The sequence below is a fragment of the Candoia aspera genome, chromosome 3, assembly GCF_035149785.1.
Source record: "Candoia aspera isolate rCanAsp1 chromosome 3, rCanAsp1.hap2, whole genome shotgun sequence".
NCBI lineage: Eukaryota > Metazoa > Chordata > Lepidosauria > Squamata > Boidae > Candoia > Candoia aspera.
Window position 1 is genome coordinate 177,097,547 of NC_086155.1, and position 22,539 is coordinate 177,120,085.

The following is a 22,539-nucleotide window of genomic DNA, read 5'->3' on the forward strand; positions in this document are numbered from 1 at the left end:
GCGGGCTATTTAAATCCCATTCCGACGCGCTCCACTCACTCTCAGCTTTCTTAAAGGGCACGCATACTGTTACTCAAATAAAACTAGAACCTAAGCCTACACTAGTGTCTGCGTTTTTACTGGGTAGCAGGCAGAGCCTGACATAAAGCTGAGAGTCACCAAACCAAAGTCGCCAAGCTCCACCGGACGAAAATTTTCCGCGGGAGAGATCAACTGGCGAAAACGGAACTGGGGACAGCAATGGAGCCAGCACTTCGCACCAGAGGTGTGAAGGACGGCCCGCAAGAGGCAGAGGTGACCCGACAGCTGCTGGAGGCGGCGCACCCGGAATGGGACACGGACACCCTCCCTGCCCACACCGCACCCCAGTTCCAGACCTGGAGCTCCAACCCAGACAGGAGAGCCCCAACGGAAGACGAAGTCGGGGACCAGCAACTTCTCACATGGGCCGGCGGAGCAGGACCCTGGACAGGAACACCCTACTCCACCTGGAGGCTCCGTAACCCCCAAACGCCCGAGCAGGAAGGCACAAGACTACAGACCGAACAGCATCCGGCAGCACCGACGTTGGACGACTAGGGCACGCCAGACAGCGTCACGGCCCTGGAAGCCAGGGTACGATACCTTGAACACCTGCTCCTGTCCCCGACATCGGCAGACCGGAGCACGCCAGACAAGGACACGGCCCTGGAAGCCAAGGTACGAGACCTGGAACATATGCTCCAGTCCCTGGCAATGATCGTAGGCGAGCGCTCCAAGACTGAGGCGGCACAGGGGGCAAGAGGGGATCGAGGCACCATACCCACCCCGCCAACAACCCCGAGCGGAAGGGGCCAAGCACGAGACTCTGTCGCAGGGCTTCATGGCCTCAGACCATTGGGAGCCTTCCCTCACCACCCACAGGTAGGGGTCCCGCAAATTAGGAGGTTCGCCAAAGACTTCCCCGTACAATTTGACAGGAACCCTACGAAACTGTCCTTCTTTCTAACAAATGCGAGGGACTACATGGCCCAATACGGCCATTGCTTCAGCACAGAAGCTGCAAAAACCTCGGCAGTGGCCACCAAGCTCCAAGATAGGGCCGCGGACTGGTACGTACAGATGTCCGAGTCCGGAGCCCCAGCCTTGGCCAATTTCCATGACTTCCTAGCCGAGCTGAAGCATTACTTTGAGGACCCCCTGGCGAAAGAAAGGGCCAAGTGCACACTTCAAGCGCTGTGCCAGGGAAGAAAAACGGTGGCCGACTACGCCCTTGAGTTCAAGGTCCTCGCAGGCAAAATCACGGAATGGTCTGAGGCCACCCTGATTGACATGTTCAAGCGTGGCCTCAACCGGGAGGTGCTACAATGGGCACACTACAGGGACGACCCAGCCTCCCTTCACGGGTGGATTTGCCTAGCCGGAAAAGCGGAGCACGCTCAGCGCACGTTCCTGCTCACAACCGCAGAGGACAAAATCCCTCCCAGCACCAGAGGACCAGTCCCACAGTCGGACCCGACCTGGCATGCGGACCAACAACGGAGGCTTGCCCGCGGGCAGTGTACCAGGTGTGGGAAGACGGGCCACCGAGCGGCGGACTGTTACAAAAACAGGACAACGGATTGCCCACCCAGATCCACACCAAAGACGCCGCACAAGCTATCCAACTCCCCCAGATGCCTGACAGGAGCGTTAGCAACCCCGGACGAGGACGCGGACGCCTACCTCGCAGGGGACGCGATCGGCGCCCAAGAACAGCCGGCAGAAAACGCTCCCCACCTGCTCTAAGCAGCGCCGCTGGGCAGGTGGTGAAGAAGGGGCGCAACAACCTCAGGGTGAGTGACGATTGCTCTATCCTGGCAGGGACAATTAAACTCTCTTATGGCCCTAGAGCCATTACGGTCGAAGCTCTGGTGGATTCTGGGTGCTCCAGAAATCTGATCCACCCAGACACTGTCGCCGCACTAAAACTGCCCTGTTCCCCTCTCCCTAAACCGCTGGTGTTCCAACAACTAGACGGCTCTACAGTGGGGGAGGGGGGACCGGCCACCCAGAGGACTGGAATGGTCACCCTGACAATGGGCACCCACAAGGAGTCCATAGACTTTGTGGAAACCCAGATAGGGAAACCCATAGTAGTGCTGGGGATCCCCTGGCTAGCACGCCACAACACACACATAGACTGGAGGACACGCTCCATCAAGTTCAAAGACGGGGTCTACCAGGCACCGACACCGGACAAACCATCTGCTCCGACGGTGGGGAGGGCAGAAGTTGTCGACCATACCCATGACCCCCCCCCCCGAAGGACTGCCGGAGCAATATGCAGACTTTGCAGATGTCTTCGGAGAAGAGGAGGTGGACCAATTACCCCCCCACCGCAAGACGGACTGCACAATTGAACTGCTCCCAGACGTCCCATTACCCAAGCCCAAGATCTACCCCATGACCCAGAGAGAATTAGCGGCGCTGCAGGAATTCTTGGACAAAAACCTCTCCAGGGGCTTCACAGAACCAGCGAACTCGCCGGTTGGAGCACCCGTCCTATTTCGGGAAAAGAAGGACGGCACCCTGAGACTATGCACCAATTACCGCGGATTAAATTCCGCTTCCCTATCCAACAAATACTCCCTACCCCTCGTAAAGAACATGCTAGCACACCTGTCAAAGGGAAGAGTGTTTTCCAAACTCGACCTCTGCGAGGCATATTACAGAATCCGCATCAGGGAGGGGGACGAGTGGAAAACGGCATTCAACTGACCCTTGGGCTCCTTCCAATACAAGGTACTGCCATTCGGTCTTGCGGGGGCCCTGGGGGTCTTCATGCAACTCATCAACGAGGTACTGCATGAACACCTATTCAAGGGCATACTGGTTTACCATCTACACGAGGACGCAGAGGGAACACGAGAGGTTAGTGAGGCAAGTCCTCACTAAGCTCCGGAAAGCCAAACTCTACGCTAAGCTGTCCAAGTGCGAATTCCACAAGTCGCGCTTCGACTACCTAGGGTACAGAATCTCTGACAAAGGCGTAGAGATGGACCCCGCGAAGGTTCAGGCAGTCTTGAGCTGGGAACGCCCACGCACCAGGCGCCAGCTTCAAAGCTTCCTCGGGTTCGCGAATTTCTATAGGTCCTTCGCGAGGGGGTTCGCGGAAATCACTCTACCCTTAACCGATTTGCTCAAGACCAAAGGCGTCGGGGAGACACGCAAGGTAAAAAACCCGGGGGCCGTACTTAATTGGACTCCTGCCTGTCAAACCGCGTTTGACAGGCTAAAAGCGCTGTTCACAGCGGAGCCAATTCTAGCTCACCCAGACCCCGAACGGCCTTTTGTGGTGCAGGTGGACGCCTCTGACTTCTCAATAGGCGCCATCCTGCTGCAAAAGGATTCCACTGGAATCCTGAAGCCATGCGCCTATCTCTCGAGGAAATTCTCGGAGACAGAGAGGCGCTGGCACGTGTGGGAAAAGGAAGCATTTGCGGTTAAAGCAGCACTGGAGGCTTGGCGTCACCTTTTGGAAGGGACGACTTGCCCGTTTGAGGTCTGGACAGACCACTGCAACCTCGAGGCGCTCCATACGCCCCAGTGCCTCAGTCCCAAGCAAATACGCTGGGCTCAGTTCTTCAGCCAGTTCAACTTCCAGCTGAAGTTCATACCAGGCAAAAAGAACTTCCTGGCAGACGCACTCTCCTGACTGCCTCAGGATGCAGAACCTATCTCTGACATCATAGGGACGGTGCTTTCCAATTCCCAGCTGGGTATGGCGGCGGTCACCCGGGGTCGCGCTCGGGGACAGCCTGCCCCCCCTCGCAAACAACTACGATGCAACCCGCCCCTAGACGCAGGCAACCTCAAATGCCAGGTGGGCTATGGGCAGATTTTACAACGGCATTAAAATCTGACCCCTGGCTCCTCGCCAACCACAACAAGGTCACTATGGAGCAGGACCTCGCATGGGCGGAGGGAAGGTTATATGTACCCGACTCACAACGGCAGGCGATCCTCAACAGATCGCATGACAGCAAACAGGCTGGTCACTTCGGGTTCTTGAAAACCCTACACCTGACTCAGAGACAGTTTTGGTGGCCCTCGCTGAGGAAGGACGTCAAGACGTATGTGGCGTCCTGCCCAGTGTGCGCTATGGCCAAGCGACTGGCTGGCAAACCCCAGGGGCTGCTGCAACCCGTGGCTGAACCCTCCCGCTCTTGGGATGAAATTTCAATGGACTTCATAGTTGACTTACCGCCCAGCCAAAAGAAAATGGTCATTTGAGTGGTAAAAGACTACTTTTCAAAACAAGCACATTTTATCCCCTGCGCCTCGATCTCGTCAGCCCAACAGCTGGTGAAACTGTTCCTAGTCGACGTGTACCGCCTACACGGCTGCCCCTCCCGCCTGGTGACCGATAGGGGCACACAATTTACCTCGAGGTTTTGGCGGGCTTTTTTGAAACTGATAGGTACCCAGCAAGCCCTGTCAACCTCCTGGCATCCCCAGACGGACGGATCCACAGAGATCCTTAATGCCACACTGGAGCAATTCCTCCGCTCCTACATAAACTATCACCAAGATGACTGGGTGGACCTCCTCCCGTTTGCAGAGGTCGCATACAACAACGCGATACACCATCCCTGAACTACCTCAGCCTCCGTCCCCAACAGTGGCCGCCTGTGATTGGGGTGAGAAACTCGCAGATTCCTGGCTGGTCATCAAGGATGCGCTTAAAGAGGCACAAACGGCGTACAAATTACAAGCGGACAAACACCGGCGCCAGCAACCAACATTTCAGGTGGGGGACATGGTCTATCTATCCACCAGATTCATAAAATCGCCGCAACCGTCGAAGAAGCTGGCCCCCAAGTTTATTGGACCATTACAGGTGACACAAATCGTGAACCCAGTCACAGTGCGCTTGGACCTGCCCCATAATTTAAAGAGACTGCACCCGGTATTTCACTGCAGCTTACTCAAGCCGGCAAGTGATCCTTCCTGGTGGCACCCACGCACACACACCCCCTCCACCAGTGATGATAGATGGGCAGCAACACTTTGAAGTGAAGGAGGTACTTGACTCCTGCAAGCGGTGGGGCTCCCTCCAATACCTCGTAATGTGGAAACACTTTCCACACTTTCCATGAGTGGGTCGCTGCCCGTGACGTCCAGGCCCCCGACCTGATCCGCACCTTCCATACCGCCTACCCCTCCAAACCCACGGCCTAACCTTCTCAAAGGGGGGCAGTATGTCATGATCACCGTTGCGATGCTTGTGACATCGCAACGGCTCGCATGACAATGCAGGGAAATGGGTACCGGGCAGATTAAGGGAAAAGGCAACTAGCTAACAAATGAGAGCAACAGGTGCTGGCAACAAAGTATCAACTCTAGCTGGAGGCGCGGAAGAGATACAATGTTGCAAAGAAGGTAATTGACAAGACCAGACCACGAGGCGTGCCTGAGCTGTCAAAGAGATTACGAACCTGATCGCCTGGCAATGAACCATCACCGGCCAGGGAAGCAATTAAGGAAACGCCCGGAGCACAGGAGGGGCTCCACGACCCCTCACCTACCAGCAACGGAACTGACGGGGTTCGGGGCGCACCCGAAGTAAGAAGGGGTGGAGCGCTGACCGGCGTGGGCTATTTAAATCCCGTTCCGGCACGCTCCACTCACTCTCAGCTTTTCTTAAAGGGCGCACATACTGTTACTCAAATAAAACCAGAACCTAAGCCTACACTAGCATCTGCGTTTTTACTGGGTAGCAGGCAGAGCCTGACATAACACTAGACATACTAAGAAACCTAACAAATTCCTTTTCCTTGTTATTATTAATTCCAGACATTAGTGCAAAATAATGTTAAATCACATTAATAATATTCAAAGTGATAAGGCAATTTCTCAAAGAAACAGTAGCTTAAACTTTATTCTTAATTACGTATTGTTTTAATCTTACATACAAAGGTAGGTTAAGGATACATAAGCTGATGAGAGTTGGTAATGACTCAAATATTATATAAGTCCAGTAAAGTAAGTAAATAAATGAACATCATACTGGGTATCATCCAAAGAATCAAAACTACTATTTCTGAACAAGACTGGGACATGGAGACTGCACAAATTACAAAATATATTATATGGAAAATCAGTACAGGACAAGAAACAGGTATCCAATGAAAAATGTTTATTGATGAAGTTTAAACCTTTTATTGTGCCTTAAGCATCACTTTAGATTCTGGTCAATATCTGAAGATTCTCCTTTATGACCTGTAACTTGTGCCTTAGATGGATCCTCTTCAAAATTTCTTTAACCCAACGAATATCAGAAATGTAAAGAAGCTTCAATTAAAGGTTCTTCTAAGAACTATCAACTATACAAATTGGCAAGCACTTATGATTAGTAAAGGGATGCAGTGTATTTCTTCAATTTCAACTGCTCCTAACATTATTTTTATTTGAACAATTGTGCACATATGTAGCATGACTTCAAAACAGATCTAGACTTGATTCACATAATTTAAAACTACAAACACATAAAACTTAACAGTGAACCTAACTGAATATATAGAGATCTAATTCAGAGGAAACACACACAGCATCATACTATTAATGTATTAATTAATACATGAAGGTACAAGGAAATTGTAGAAACTGGTACTTATTATTTACAGTATCAAATCAAATAGATAATGTTTGATTAGATAAGAGTAGTACATGACTGGGTAAAATTATGTCTTTCCCTGCACGTAGCAGTTGAAAAAAAAATCAACATATTTTCAAGTGATCATGAGATAACTATAGGTTTCCCTCTCCAGATTTGTTAGATTAGAACTTTTACCATCCATAGCTAGCCTGAGGAAAAAAGTAAACATGAGCTGCCATAAGCATGAGGATAAAAGTAGTATACATCTACATCAAAGACATGATGCAGATGCAGTAAAAACAATCTAGAAGTTAATTACAGAGAAACGTACTTTAATGAACATTTATATTCAAAACAATTAAAACATAATGCATCCTCATGAAAGGACACAACATTTATTTACTGATAGAACTCTATGAGCCCAGAATTTCATTTCCCTCCAGGTCATTATGGAGATCTATAGATGTCCGATATGTTGCCAACTGCCCATCACTTATTTATTTAAACCCTAAAGTTTAAGTAGCCTTAGGAAAAAAATACACCTTAATGGGGATTGGAAAAATGTATTAATGAGCATACTCATTCACTGTCATCTCCCCTCACTCCTCCTCTATTTTGTTCTTTTGTAAGGGATTTCCAGAAGTTGCTACTTGATATTTTGTGATATTTTAGTTCCTACCTCATTAAAGCACTAATTACATAAATTTATAGAGTAAGAAACAAACATGCATTCAGAAATCACTATCTTTTATAAGGCTATGTCTTACTTTACTAAAGACTGACTTAAGTTTTTTGCAAAGCATGTCTGTGAAGCAGACTAACCAACACTTAATTAAATCAATACGTGAGTTCCAGTTTACTTACAGGATCACACTCCTAAATCTACTCTGAAATTTCAGAATGGGCAGAAAATAATGATGGGGTAGAATTTATTTGTTATCCTAGTAGTTCCAAAAGAAAATTTGGGGTGAAATCCACCCTTATGCAAGTATATTTCTGCTTGGGCAACAGGACTCCCTTTCACTTTCTTCCCTCATACAGCTCACCAGGTGCCTCTGAGTCTTCTTCTCAAAAGCACCCTTGGATTCTGTCCCAGGAATTTCACTAAAGGATAATCAAGTTTTAAGTTATGTCTGGAAGATAACAAGAGTCACTTATTGAGATGGGCAGCCATAGAAAATAAATAAATAAACAAACAAGCAAACAAACAAACAATTTAGCATGTACTATATAATGTTAAAAACTCACCTTAAGTGAAGGTCTATACAATATATCTTCAAACACATGGAAAGTACTTTGCAGCCTCTTTGTTATAAGCTACTGCATTTTGTTGCTGAGAAATACTTTTTCCAAAGACTTTAATCAAAAGTACTTGAAAAATAGAGTGACTATTTTGAAGTGAATATGGTTGCTTCTATGTTAACAGTCATAGGAATTACCAGGCAGGGTACATGCCACAATTTAAATACCAGATTTATTCAAAAGGAGGATGACTCTGAATTTAAAACAACACTTTCCCGAAAACAGTGGACATAAAAAATAATCCTTTGCTATGCACATATGCACAGCTTCCCTATCTTGTTAATCCCACAAATGTTTAGAAGACAATGACCCGGCCAACTGACTGGAAGAGATCCGTATTCATACCCATTCCAAAGAAAGGAGATCAAACAGAATGTGGAAATTATTGAACAATTTCATTAATTTCACATGCTAGCAAAATTTTGCGGAAAATAATTCAACAACATTTGCAGCCTTACATCAACAAAGAACTACCAGAACTCCAAGGTGGATTTAGAAGAGGACGCGGTACGAGAGATATCATTGCTGATGTCGGATGGATCTTGGCTGAATGTAAAGAATACTGGAAAGATGTTTACCTCTGTTTCATTGAGTACGCAAAGGCATTTGACTGTGTGGACCATAACAAGTTATGGTTAATATTACGAAGAATGGGAATTCCAGAGCACTTAACTGTACTCATGCGGAACCTGTACATGCATCAAGAGGCAGTTGTTAGAACAGAAAACGGTGATACCGAGTGGTTCAAAACTGTGTGCAGCAAGGTTGTATACTTCCACCCTACTTATTCAACGTGTACACTGAACAAATAATTCGAGAAGCAGGAATGTACAAAGAAGAACGGGGTATCAGAATTGGTGGAAGACTCATTAACAACCTGCGATATGCAGATGACACAACTTTGCTTGCTGGAAGTGAAGAAGACCTGAAGTACTTGCTGATGAATATCAAAGATTGTAGTCAGCAATACAGACTACACCTGAATGTAAAGAAGACGAAGACACTCAAAAATGGACCAATAAACAATGTCACAATAAATGGAGAAGAAATTGAAGTCAACAATTTCAGTCTACTCGGATCAACGATCAATGCCAAGGGAAGTAGTAATCAAGAAATCAAACGACGTATCATGCTGGGAATATCTGCCATCGAAGACCTATCTAAAGTTTTCAGAAGTAAAGACGTCAGTTTAAAAACAAAGTTGTGTCTGACTCATGCCATGGTCTTCTCAATTGCCACATATGCCTGTGAAAGTTGGACATTAAAAAAGGAACATATTAGAAGAATTGATGCATTCAAATTGTGGTGTTGGCGAAGATTATAGAAAATACCATGGACTGCCAGAAGAACAAACAAATCAGTTTTAGAAGAAATACAACCAGAATGTTCCCTAGAGGCGAAGATAACTAGGCTTAGAGTCTCATACTTTGGACACATCGTCAGGAAAGACCAATCGCTTGAAAAGGACATCATGTCTGGTGAAGTCAAGGGCCAGCGGAAAAGAGGAAGACCTTCAATGAGATGGATTGATACAATTACCACAACAATGGATGCAAACATTGGAGCAGTCAGGCATATGGCGCAAGACTGAACAGCATTTCATTCTGTTATATGTAGGGTCACCATGAGACGTAAATGACTCGACAGCAACTAACAACAACACCCTTAGTGTGTGTGTGTGTGTATTTAAGACTACAAACGTGTAAAACTTACTTAACAGTGAACCTAACTGAATATGTGTATGTATTTGTGCCTTTGGGTCAGTGTTGACTCCTGGCGACTGCCTGGATAAGTCCCTGCAGTTTTCTTAGCAAGGTTTTATGGAAGTGGTTTGCCATTGCCTCCTTCCTAGGGCTGAGAGAGAGTGACTGGCCCAAGGTCACCCAGCTGGCTTTGTGCCTAAGGTGGGACTAGAACTCACAGTCTTCTGGCTTCTAGCCTGATGCCTTAACCACTACACTAAACAGGGTCTGTGTATATTTGTTAGGGCTCTGCAATGTTTCAGATTCAAAACAGAAAAAGCTGTTTTGATGTATGTATGGGTATGCACATAGCACCAGCAGCAACTCCTTAAACCAAAGATACTTGGATCACATGGCATCTACAGAGGGTAGCTGGGTGATCCTGGGAAAAGACACAGTTGCTCTGAATTTCTCACACTTGGCTTGAAGAGTGTTCACCACCATCAAGGCACTTATTATTATTATTATTATTATTAAAGGTGGAGAACACTGGTGGCATTAAAACTCTTTGATGCTAAAACCCTTGCCCAGATCCTATATGGCATACAAGTGGGAATCTATGCTAAGAAGGACACATTAGAACCAGTAACAAACCAATTTTTTGAGTTTAATACTTGCTGCCTCTAGAGGAGTAGGAAATGGCCAGCGATGAATAGGCCAAATATTCACTCAAATATTGAATGATATGGAGCATTAGGATGAGGTCAACTGATTGTTACTAAATAAGAGAACTTGGGTTGTGAAGGATATTTGGGAAGCTGCAAAATACTCTTACCTACTCCACTGCCTGGGATGGTATGAGGATTCCTACACTGGACAAGAGTTGTACTAGAAGATCTACAAGTTATTTTATGGAAAAGCTGTAAGATATGTATATATCTGTTTTAAACTTTAACAATTAACAAAATAGATATTCCTCACCATATGGACTAATTTGTTTCCAATTTCATCACATTTAATTCTAAAATGAAAAAAAAAGTATATGTGCTTTTCTTTTTTAAAAAAAGGTGCTTTAAAGAAATATAGCTATGTATGGCTTTACAAGGCAAAACCAGCATTGTGAACTGTATCCAGAAACCTACTGTCAACTAATGCAGCACCTGTTGCACCAGTATTACATAGTTGTTGCAGCTCTTATTTGCTAACTGGTGGAACACTGCATTCTGAAAAAACTACGGATTCCAAATTTCAAAGGAAGGCCCTTATAATAGGCAGGAGACCAACAGATAAGAGATAACACTACCATGAATTTCCACAGCCAATGTGTCCCACTTCAAGAAGAGCCACAACTGGCACATGAGCTAAAGCTGGGCAAAAGCTCCCTAGCCATGGTCTCTATCTGCTCCTCCATCTATGACTATGAATCCTGGAAAACTGCAAAGTCACAGACTTGCTCCTTCAGTGGGTGTACAATCCCATCTAGAGTTAATCTAGAAACTAACAGAATCAGATGGTTTTGGACAAAGAAACACCTTTGTCTTGCTGGGATTAAGCTTCATCCTATTTTCTTCTATTCAGTCCCCTACAGCCTCAAGGCACTGGATTGGGACAGGACTTCCACCACATATTTAAACAGCCCTGGATTGGCAATATACAACTGGGTAACATCTGCATACTGATAATACCTCACCTGGAACCCATAAATATTCTATTCCAGTAGTTTCACATAGATGTTAAAGATTGGAGGGGGAGACTCAAACTCTCCCCACCTTAAGGAATGGCCACTGGTTCAACCTTTTCTCTGCCTATACTAATGACTGAAAATGCCTACTCAGAAACAAGTGGAATCACTCCCAATCATCACAGGCTGTCAGTATATAATGGCTGTTAGTATCAAATGTTGCTGAGAACAAGGAAGACTAAACAAGACACCTCATCTAGGTCCTGTCACAGATCGTCCATCCAAATGTCTAAGATAGTTTCAGTCTCATGGCCAGACCTGGAACCTGACTATAAGGGGTCTGGATAAACTAATTCTTCTAGCACCCCCTGCAGCTCACGTCTTTAAAAAGGGAAGGTTGGAGACTGAGCATAAGTTACCCAAAATGATTGGATCAAGCGATGCCTTCTTCAGGAGTGGCATACCAAGGCAGCTGGTACAAGTCACCTCTTCCACAGACTCATTTGCCATAGTTTGAATTCAACCAGCCATATCCCATCTAGAAGCTGGAGGAGCTAGATTATGCATGGATCCGGCCAAGCTCATGCTGCAGAGAACCCTAACTGCCTCCATGGAATTCACAGGATGAAACAGAACATGGATAACCTCACAAGATTGTTATACCAGTTACCTCATCTGACTCTGCCCATGTAGAGTCTAAACCTAAACAAATATGAGCAATTTTATCAGTGAAATATTGGCAAATATGTCAGTGGCTTGCTTGACCCTTCCTAAGATGGAGCGGGTTACTTTAAATATAGCTGCCAGATGACATTCTGCTAATGCAGTATGCATAGATGATAACAGATGCTGGGTTGTGATGAGCTGCATATTGACTAAGAAGCAAACTGACCAACAGTAATGTTATAGCATATGCCAGCTGCTCTAAGGTGAAGACCAGAATCTAACCTGCGATTGCATATATGGGTTGGGCTCAAAATTACCTGGGACAAGCCCATGGATGCCATGGATTCCTGTATTCTTTCAGACCCTTGCTTCCCACTACATGGAAAATCAGAAGCCAGGAAGTCCCAACACAAACCCTGTAATGAGATTAAGGATGTAAGGAGAATACTCTACTGAGAAGTAGCTTAAGGGATATAAAAGCAGAATTCTAAACTTGTCTCTATACTCCAAAATGTGATCTGTTCTCCACACAAGTCCTAAAACTCAATGAAGAGAACTCAATTAAACAAGTGAGTCTAAAACCACTTGTCATTTCCCACATAGACTATTGCAATGCACTCTACATTGGGCTACCCTTGAAGAGTATCCGGAAGCTTCAGCTGGTCCAGAATGCGGTGACGCGGACAGTTCTTGGTGCTGCTAAATTGGCACATGTGACACCACTGTTACGCGAACTACATTGGGTACCAGTTTGCTTCCGGGTCCAATTCAAGGTGTTGGTTATCACCTTTAAAGCCGTACATGGCATGGGACCAGGCTACCTGAGGGACCGTCTCATCCCCATAACATTGACCTGCCCCACCCAGTCAGGCAGAGAGGGCATGCTACGGACCCCATCAGCAAAGGAGTTTCATCTGGCGGGGTCCAGGATGCAGGCCTTCTCTGCAGTGGCGCCTGCCCTTTGGAATATCTTGCCCCCGGCGTTGAGACAGGTTTCCTCGCGCCTGGCCTTCCGGAAGAAATTGAAGACCTGATTCTGCTGCCTTGCTTGGGATGGGGAGGGTAACAGCTCCACATAGGGGTGGTTAGCACCATAGCACCCCCTATCAGTTGCTATTCCATCTCCTCTTGGACTTTATTATCTTATTTTATGTTTTTAGATTGTGATTGAGGTTTAGATGTTTTTATTATTGCTTTTATTGTAAACCGCCTAGAGTCCCTCATTGGGGGAGATGGGCAGTAATATAAATTTAATTAATTAATCAAATAAATAAATAAATAAAACATTATACTTGTTCATTTTTTAATTGAGGAAGTATTGTACTACTGCCTAACTTTCACTTGGGTGGGGTGGGGGAGGATTCATTACCATTCTCAGTTTTTCATGCAGCATCTACCAACTTCCCAAAAAACTCATACAACTATATTGAGCAGAAAGTGATGATGCGCAGCCCTTCCGTTACTACATAGAAATTCTTCCTGTTGTGTTGACATCCCAGCAGGGCAAGCATAAGGACAGCATCCACTAAACCCACTGGCTCCCCAACCCTTTAAGCTTGTGTGCATCTCATCTAGTAGTCTTCAGCCTGACACTCCAGCTTCCACTGCAACCAGCCCAATCTGTCTCTGCATGACTCCTATAACAGCATTGTCATCTCCTGCAGCCATTGAGAAGACACAAGTGGATTCTATTTTTTTCTCTTTACTGCTCAATTCCTTGGTGATCAGCTAGATTTCACTCCGACAAAACCTTCTCCACAAACTCAGTTTCACATCATTGTTCCCCATGGGTTTCTACTCCATAATCCCATTTTACCCATCTCTTCCTCTCTTCCACTAGACTTTCTTCTCTTGATTTCCTTTCAGCACTGTCCCTGACCACAACTGTCATTTTTCAAAACTTCCACTTCCACTTCCTTCTATCCAATACACTGCTCACAATTCCCTTTCTTCAAGCATTAGGACCTCATAATTACTGCTTTCTCACTTGCTGTCATCTTGTCCATGACATTCACTTCAGCTTCCCACTGCCTTCTTCCTATTTTCTCTTTCCTCCACTGCATCTGGTCTCCACTTTCAGTTTCTCATCTCCCCCAATTCCATGGGGTTACTGGAAATGCTGACTGTAACTGTTAATCCAACCTAAACTGTACCATGGCTCTACCCTACTCTACTCTGAATGTTTATATCTAAACAACCTCCCTGAGAACCCTCTGGAATGGGAATGACACTGTTGCCTGGGCACCAATTTAACAAAAAAATAATAATCAATTTGTATTTCCACTTTGAACCATCAAGCAGATCAATCCAATTAAAAAATATGGTTTCGTTTTGGGAAAAAAAGTCTTCCTGCACATACAGAAAAGACCATTAAATTGCTGGATTGATTCAGAGGCTATTAATTCAATCCAAATCAACAATCCAATATGGAAAGTGAATTTGACTGAATTGAGTTGAACAAGTCAGTCAACATTTGACTGAATAGCTCTTGAATCCCTGAACTGAATATTCTCATAGGCTTACTAAAGAGCATCACATTTTACATAATCTTTCCCCTTTTCTTGTATACCTGTGTTTATTTTATGATACTGATGAAAGCAATAAATGATGATTTATCCTGCCTTTATTACACACACACCCTCTAATACTCCTATTTTCTCTACAACAACAACCCTGTCAGGTGGGTTGGGTTGAGAGAGAGTGATGGCCCAAAGTCACCCAGCTGGCTTTCATGCCTCAGTCTCCTGGTTTCTAGGTCAGCACCTTAACCACTATGCCAAACTGGCTCTCAGAATTATTTATTCTAGGGCATTTATGGCTTTGTAGCCAGCTGGGAATTTTACATCAGTATTCAAATTCATCCACTACACCAAATGTAGCTACCTTTAATGTGAAATACACCTTAGAATTAATATTTAAAATGCTAAATTTTAAATTCTTCAAATAAAAAAAATGTTCAGTATATTTTATTTACTTATACACACACACACATATATTTCACTTGTAGCTAGCTAAAAGAGTATAATGCCATAAACGTGTAATACACAAGAAAGTATTGCTACCAATTAGCTAGATTACAAATATGTAATTGTTAGATTTTTTTCTCATTAAATTTTTAGAGTGAACAAAATTACTGTTTTAAGGAAGTCAAGAATGCTATATATTGTGCTCTAATAATCAATGTTTAGACCATTGCCTTGATTCTCTATTCAAAACTTCCCAGGAAATAAGGAATTCCTAGCATTAAAGATAAGAAACACTCATGACAGTAACAGCACTGACATTAAAAAAAAAAAGAGCTACAAAGAATTTTACTAGTGCCAAAAAGTTATTGAGAAACAGAAAAAAATAGAACAAGTGCAATATAGCATTCCTTCAGCAGTCATTTCAAATCACAAAATCAATTTTTTAATATTTTAACTGAGTGCAGTCAAGACATTTACCAACTAGTCTAGCTTAGTATTCACTGGGATTTTCTTGAAGTAAGTGTAAGATTGTATTTGTTTGCTTCTGTGCTTTCCAGGTTCCCTGAGTCAGTTTCATCATAACTTGTGTAGTTTTAAAGAAATATTTTTCCATTACTTCAATGCATTTTCACAGGAAAGCGTCTTGATTTTTACTGATTAAATAAAACCAGATGGAGATTTAAACTGGTGATGAACTTCTATCTTCTATGCAATTCTATCCAGTTGTTCAGAATGGTTAGATATTATATATTCTTAGTATTTATTTGTATGTAGAACTCCTGCCTTTCTGCTAAGACATCTTATAGAAAATATTATATTTTTTGCAAATTTGAGCTTTTTGTTTTCAGCATACTTATTTCAAATAGGTATTCTATTTGCTCTTTAATTTCTCTTTTGTAGGGCAATCTGATAGTTTATTTAGACCATTCTTATATACTTCACTATTGGCATTTTATAGGGTAGAAATGAAGAAGTATGCTGTTGTCCTGATGTTCTTCTTTTTAAAAAACTCTTCATATGAGGACATTAATCAACAGCTATCAAGATCATACAATTATTTCTTTGGTTTCTAAGTGTCAGAAAGCAGGATTTTAATTTTTTTAAATCTAGAGCCCTTCCTCACAAGCCCTTCTATGCAGACTCTTTCCTCTTTGCTATCAGTTTCCTAATGTTGGAAAGCAGATGGTGTGGACCTCAATGTCCAATTTCCCTCTATGAGGCCTAAGTTTTTTTTTTATCTTGAAAGGGAAAATTCAGCTAATTATAGAGCACCTTGGGCACTATCCACAAGATTGCAGCACAGATTTTAAACATCATTTTTTAGTTGAACTCAAAATATTAGACACAGCTAACTTGATAATAAATTGCCCTATGTTAAGCTGAAAACTAATGAACGTATTAACCAACATTTAATAGGCAAAACCATCTTTTAATTGGATGATGGACTTGCTGAGATAGTCTGCACTTGATTGCTGTTTTCTCATATACTTTTTTAAAAAAGAAAAACATGATCAATGTAAATTACATATATTCCTAATTGTTGATAGGCAGTCTCTAGTTATGGTTGCTGAACCTTCTTGGAGATTGAGCTGGACTGGGCATTTATAGTACTTCAGTTTCATCAGCTGCCTGTTTGTTGCTGATAACTTTCAGTTTGAAAATACTGTATTTTATTTTAATTCTGCAAATCGTTTTTTTAAGGAGCAGAATACATCTTCAGTAATTCTTACAATATTATTTAATGTAAGGCACCCTGGGGAGGTCAACCTCAGAAATGGTTGTGGTGAGATTTTTCAATGGATACCAATAATGGGCAGAAGGCAATTGAGGTATTACAGGAAGATTTGCAACAGCCAATTAGCTGACCAGCAGGAGTTCGACTTCCTGATTCCAACACAAAGGCAAAACAAAAAAGTCAGTTAGAATTTCACAACTCATACATACTTGCCCTTGAATATGTCTGTCATCAAAGTGTGCCGTACAATGCCCAAGATAACAGTAATTAAACACTTAGTGGGAAAGAACAGATTATTTTGCACCTATTTCACCTCTCTCCACCACTATTTTCAACTTGGCTCCTTTGTGACCCTGAAGTCCTAGTATTACACAGACATCCCCAAAGCCTGGGCAATTAGTCTATGGGACCAGACCAAATAATTACAACTCTAGCATCATACAAAGAATGACAGACCCAATGGTGACTGCGCTGCTACTGTCACACCTACAAAAACAAAATATGCCATGACTAATGTACAAAAGAAAGCACACCAAAATGACTTTCCATACTTCCTGACCTATCCCTCTTTCTCAAACCCTCACACGCAGGCGCTCCATAAAATCTCCTCCTTCTCCATACTTCTAGAGGAACACCGCGTCTAAGGATTTCGAAGAAAAGGGATTCTTAAGATACTTCATTTCCTGAAGCAGCAACAGACCTGTCACAGCCAGTAGGCCTGTTTCACTGTCTCTTCCCACATTCACCACCAACCAAGCCAGGCCAGGCAGCACCCCAAGTCTTCGAAAGCCACACCTAGAAAACAGCCACCTGCTCGCCCGGTGAAGTCAAGCTGGCCCGCTCCCCCCACCCCCGGCCTTTCTTATGCTTCCCAGCCGCAGGACAACCAGGCTTTCCCTCCCGCGCCTGCCCCTTCCTCAGCCGGCCGGCGCACGGAGGGAGGCGAGGGTGGGGAAGACTCCCCTTGGCCTTCTCAGCCCCTCGCCCGGCTTCTCGCCGCCCCTTCAGGGCGAAGTTCCTCTCTCAGCGCTCCCTTCCAACCGCCCGGGCAGGAAACGCCGGAGCAGCTCCAGCCGCCGCCGCAAATCAGCGCAGGCGGAGAGTGAGAGGGCGAGCGTCTCCGGTCCAACCGCCACCAACTCCTCCTCTGCCACCCTGACGGCGGCGCGGCTCTCCGCCCCTCTTCTCCGTAGTCCCGACAGAGTCACCTGGGGACGAACCGACACGCCACTCCAGCCTGCCGCAGGCTGCTCACCTGCATAGACGCCATGATGGATCCGCCTCCCCACCCTGTCCGCTCTCGGCGCCGCCGGCCGGGACCTAGAGAGACGCAGGGCGGCGGCGGCGGCGGCGGCAGCAACGCCGGCACCTTTCTCCGGTCGCTTCCTTCTCTTCCTCCCTTTTCCCCCCACCCCTCCGGGTCACGTGGGAACTCCGGCCATCCCGTGAAGAGCACGCATGCGCCCCGAAGCCCGGCCGTAGTCGGTGCCAGGTAGGCACGGGGCGTCTTGGAGTGGGTTGGCGAAATTCTGGCCTTCCTTGAAAAAACAAAAAGGTTCGAAGCAAACTGTAGCTTCTATTACGGCGTCAGAACTCTGTAAGATCGTAGGCCACGTCGTGGCATGCTGGCGTCCCGAGTATGGGTGCAAGGCGGTTTACAAAGAATATTTGTATATATCTACGTGGACGCACCACACATCGCATGGCCTTTGAGTACTTTCCCCGGCTAGGGTCCCGCATGTGGAAGGCAACATTGAAGGGTGCCAAGAAATTCACGGACGATGTGAGGTCACCCAGAGTAAGACTCGACTTGAAGGAGCTTTTACGTTAGTGAGCTTGGAGGAAAAGCAGATCCATTTGGGTTGACACCTGGAATCTTTTCCATATCGCCAACAATGACATCACAAGTAACATACGTTTCAGATACAGCATGTACTTAGGTAGCCCTGCTTTCAAAATGAGTGCTTGTACTTAACATGCTATAAAAAGAATAGCTGTCCGTTCATTCTAACCAGAATATATTAACACACAGCAGAAATAATTAGCTTAGGTATGTATAGGAAATGACATCATGCAGCGATAAAACAGCTCATTTTCTGGTGGTGTCTGGTTTTCAATTGCTCAAGAAAGTGTAGTGAACATACATTCACAGATATGTTCTGTCTCTCTGAGCAGGGAATTTGAAATCCTAAATATTTTTGCTAGAAATAAAGTAATACATGATTTTACCAAATCATGCTAAAGAGTATGCATGTATTTATTTATAATGAAAATTATAAATAAATACATGAAAATTAATATTTATATAAACAACTGGAAAATAATTCTTCAAATTTTGCTATCTTACGGCCAAATGACATCCACAGCCATATAATTCCCATAATGAGATTGGCCACAAGTGTTTTTTGTCATTCAGAACATTTGCAATTGTGGCAAGTTTGTGATATACCTGTCTGTCTGTCTGTCTATCTAACAAGGAACTTCAATTTGACTTTTTTAAAAAATAGCATTTTGCCATAATCTTTATTGAAATTGCTCTGTTAATTAAATTAATTAAATCAAATTGTTAAAGTATGGTTAACAGAGTAATTTGGTGTAGTGGGTAAGGCACCGGGCTAGAAACTGGCAGACTGAGCTCTAGTGCCACCTTAGGCACAAAGCCAGCTGGGTGACCTCAGGCCAGTCACTCTCTCAGCCCAAGGAAAGAGGCAATGGCAAACCCCTTGTGAAAATCCTTGCCAAGAAAACTGCAGGGACTTGTCCAGGCAGCTGCTAGGAGTCAAAGGCACTGACTCAAAGGTACGAAAAAGACCCCCCCCCCCACACACACACAGTAATATTATGAACTGTACATAAGACTGCACCCTTTGAGCTTTGATATGGGAACCAGTACAAGTTCTCTTCAGTCCTTATGTTATGCAAACTGTTATTCCTTATGTTTGGCTTGGAATATAAGAATTGCTAAATCCTACTTTCCTTTTCAAGCTGTTTTAAAATGTTTGATTTCATATTTTTTTAACAAATAAACTACTTTGTAGCCTGCATACTAATATGCAATGAGCTACTGTATATGCTATAAACAAACAGACTTACTTAAAACAGGTAAAAAGTGGGAAATGGGCATTCTGAATGCATATTATTGTTTAGGCTACAAAGTAGTTTATTTGTAAAAAAAATATGGAGTGGTATATTGTGAACATCTCATTAAACTATGATCCCTACAGTTATTTTGATATATGGTTATTATATGCCAGGAAGCCATTCATCTAGCTGGGGTACTTAAATTGGTGTACTTTAAAGAAGTGAACAAAAAATAGAGCAGGATCTATTAGTAGATAATTGAGCAATTTTGAATAGATTGCCAAGGATTTCTGACTCACAGCTGTCTGACAATCACCAAACCATTTTCATCTGAATTAGAGGGAAAACAAGGACTGGAGTTTTGTGTGAAAGATTCTGTGAGCTTGGTTCTGGAACCTGTCATGAATTCTGGATTGAACATGTGCCCCAAGACATCCACCGCCTTAGTGTGTATCTGTCTGCTTATTATTTTGCACCTGGATTTTGGCTGACAGACCCCAGGATTCTTGTAGAGAAACAGATTCCACAGAGAATCTTCCTCAGATCTAATATGATAAGAAGCCAAATAAAGCTAAACCAGATTCCTTTCAATTCGTCTTACTTATTAAGACTATTGTTAAATAAAATTAGAGTAGTTATCTCATTTTTAATTCAGTGGGACTTACTTCTGAACCTGCCAATATTTCAACAGTTCAGTCTGATACTATGCTTGTTTATTTACAAGTTAGCTAGACTGCTTGAGGGGCATAATTCTCTCTTACTTAGGAAGAAGGTGTATGTGGCTCATTGGGCTACTGTGCTGTGTAAACACTGGGATCTGGGTAATTCTGTACAAATACAATTCTATACTAAAGAGAAAATTGTATTTAATTATATTATATTAAATAATAAGTAATATCCTTTTTAAAAACGTTAACACAAGTGAATTTGTTTAGATGCAATTAATATAGAGATGGAATACACAGTTTGTTATGATGAAATACAAATGTATCTGTCTTGCTGACCATAGATAGTTCTTTCTCTATTGCTTTACATAACTACTAATGTGACAGTAGATCACTGTCATAAACCTGAGGCTGTCCTGTTGAATTGGACTACAACATTTCCAATGGCCATTCTAACTGGAATTTGGCGATCGTTGTCCAGAATACCTAGAGGATATCAGACTGGGGAAAACTGCATTAGATAGTGACTTGATTACATATTGCATTTAGCCATGGCTTGTTTAACTATGATTGGTTGAATAATTCGGTTCATACTATGTATTAAGCTATAAATTATGGTTTATAAGACAGAATGCCTGTTTTACACATATTCTTTAATCAAAATCAATCAAACTATATTATGACTAAGCATATGAATCCAATCAATGTGAGTTTAGGACCCCTTGAATAACTTGAAATATCTGTTGAGTGTTTGTAATATTAGTTTTATCAAAGTAAGATTCACTGTAAGTGTTCTGCTGCTTCCAAAGACAAGGCTAGGAAAGCTTATTCTACTTTTCTAAAATCCCATGGTAGTCTTGTTGCAAGACCTTTTTTAATCCAGGGAAACAGATCTTGTAACAAAACTATGAGACTTCAAAGAAAGAGAATGAACCTCTCTGTCTTTGCCTTTGGGAGCAGTATTTTGTACTTTTATAAGAATGAAAACTGAAATACAGAGCTTCCTTCCAACTATATAATAGCCTGCAGTATTGTAGATCAGGGTTGAATTGTTGGGTTCTAGGGTTAGAGATTGCTATTACTAGCATCCAGATACATGTGAATCAGCACCAGGTAAACAGGGACAATTAAGGAAGAAACAGTACCCCAACAAGGCTGGTAACACAACCTAGCATATATAAAGAGCCAGCAAACTTCATCTCCCCCTGCGCTGATGATGTTACCTAGTCTGGTAATGAAACGTTGCAAAAAGAAAAGCAAGATAAGAGAACACCAAGAATCCAACTATATAACAGCCCTCCCAGAATCAGTGCCCTCTAGATATGTTGGACCATAACTGCCATTATCCCCTAACAAGCACTGACACATTTCATGAATAGTTTCCTTTATGATCTTTATTATAATGAGAATAAAGTGAACATCTATCATACATTTGTAACATCACGTCTATGTCAGTGTTTCCCAACCTTGGCAGCTTTAAGATGTCTGTACTCCCAGAATTCTCCAGCTAGCATGGCTAGAAATTTAGGCTACATTATGGTTAATCCTACCTCAGATTCACCAAATGACACTTACAGCCTTCCAGGGTTCGTGTATTTTGGTCAGCTCATTCCAAAGCATTCAGAACAAAGTATGCTATTTTAAAGCTGGTCATTTGCTTGAAAACTCAGTTTAAATTGTCAGTGACATGGAACAACATTCATAATGTTAATTCATGCTAAAATCCTGCCTTTGTATGCTCAAAATCAGTGGTTTAAGAATGTATGTAAAAAGGAATGGACTGAGGGGAAATCAACTATTTAGCTGAAAATTTGATCTTTTTATCCCTTCAGCACCTCAGAAAGAAAAGGTAGTAGTTCTAATGGTTCCTTCAAAATTTTACAGTATTCTAAGCAAACATTGGAAGGGATGGAGCAGGTCACTATGTATTGACAGATGCATATTGCAAAGATTACCATGGCTGTAATAGATAACATACCAGTCTTTTTTCAATCCAGATAGCCATAGGATGGTGATCAAAAATTACATGAAAATAAGTAGATAGGTGGAAGGTCTGGATGCTCCCAAGAGAGACATCAATCCAGGTCTGCTAGAGAACAGCATAAAAATGCAGCCTTCTGCCGATCCCCACCTCCAAGTTAT

At 43.4% G+C, this 22,539-nt stretch overlaps 1 protein-coding gene across 2 annotated transcripts in view; it reads right to left on the reverse strand.

The window, feature by feature from the left end:
* The window catches only part of UBE2W (ubiquitin conjugating enzyme E2 W), a 31,230-nt gene extending 13,166 nt beyond the window's left edge, over positions 1-18,064 (reverse strand). For both annotated transcript variants that reach the window (XM_063299385.1, XM_063299384.1), the window contains exon 1: positions 17,907-18,064. In XM_063299385.1, the coding sequence (XP_063155455.1) occupies positions 17,907-17,921 (15 nt within the window). In that variant the 5' untranslated portion in view covers positions 17,922-18,064. The remainder of the gene's footprint in view (positions 1-17,906) is intronic.
* Between the last annotated feature and the right edge of the window lie 4,475 nt (positions 18,065-22,539).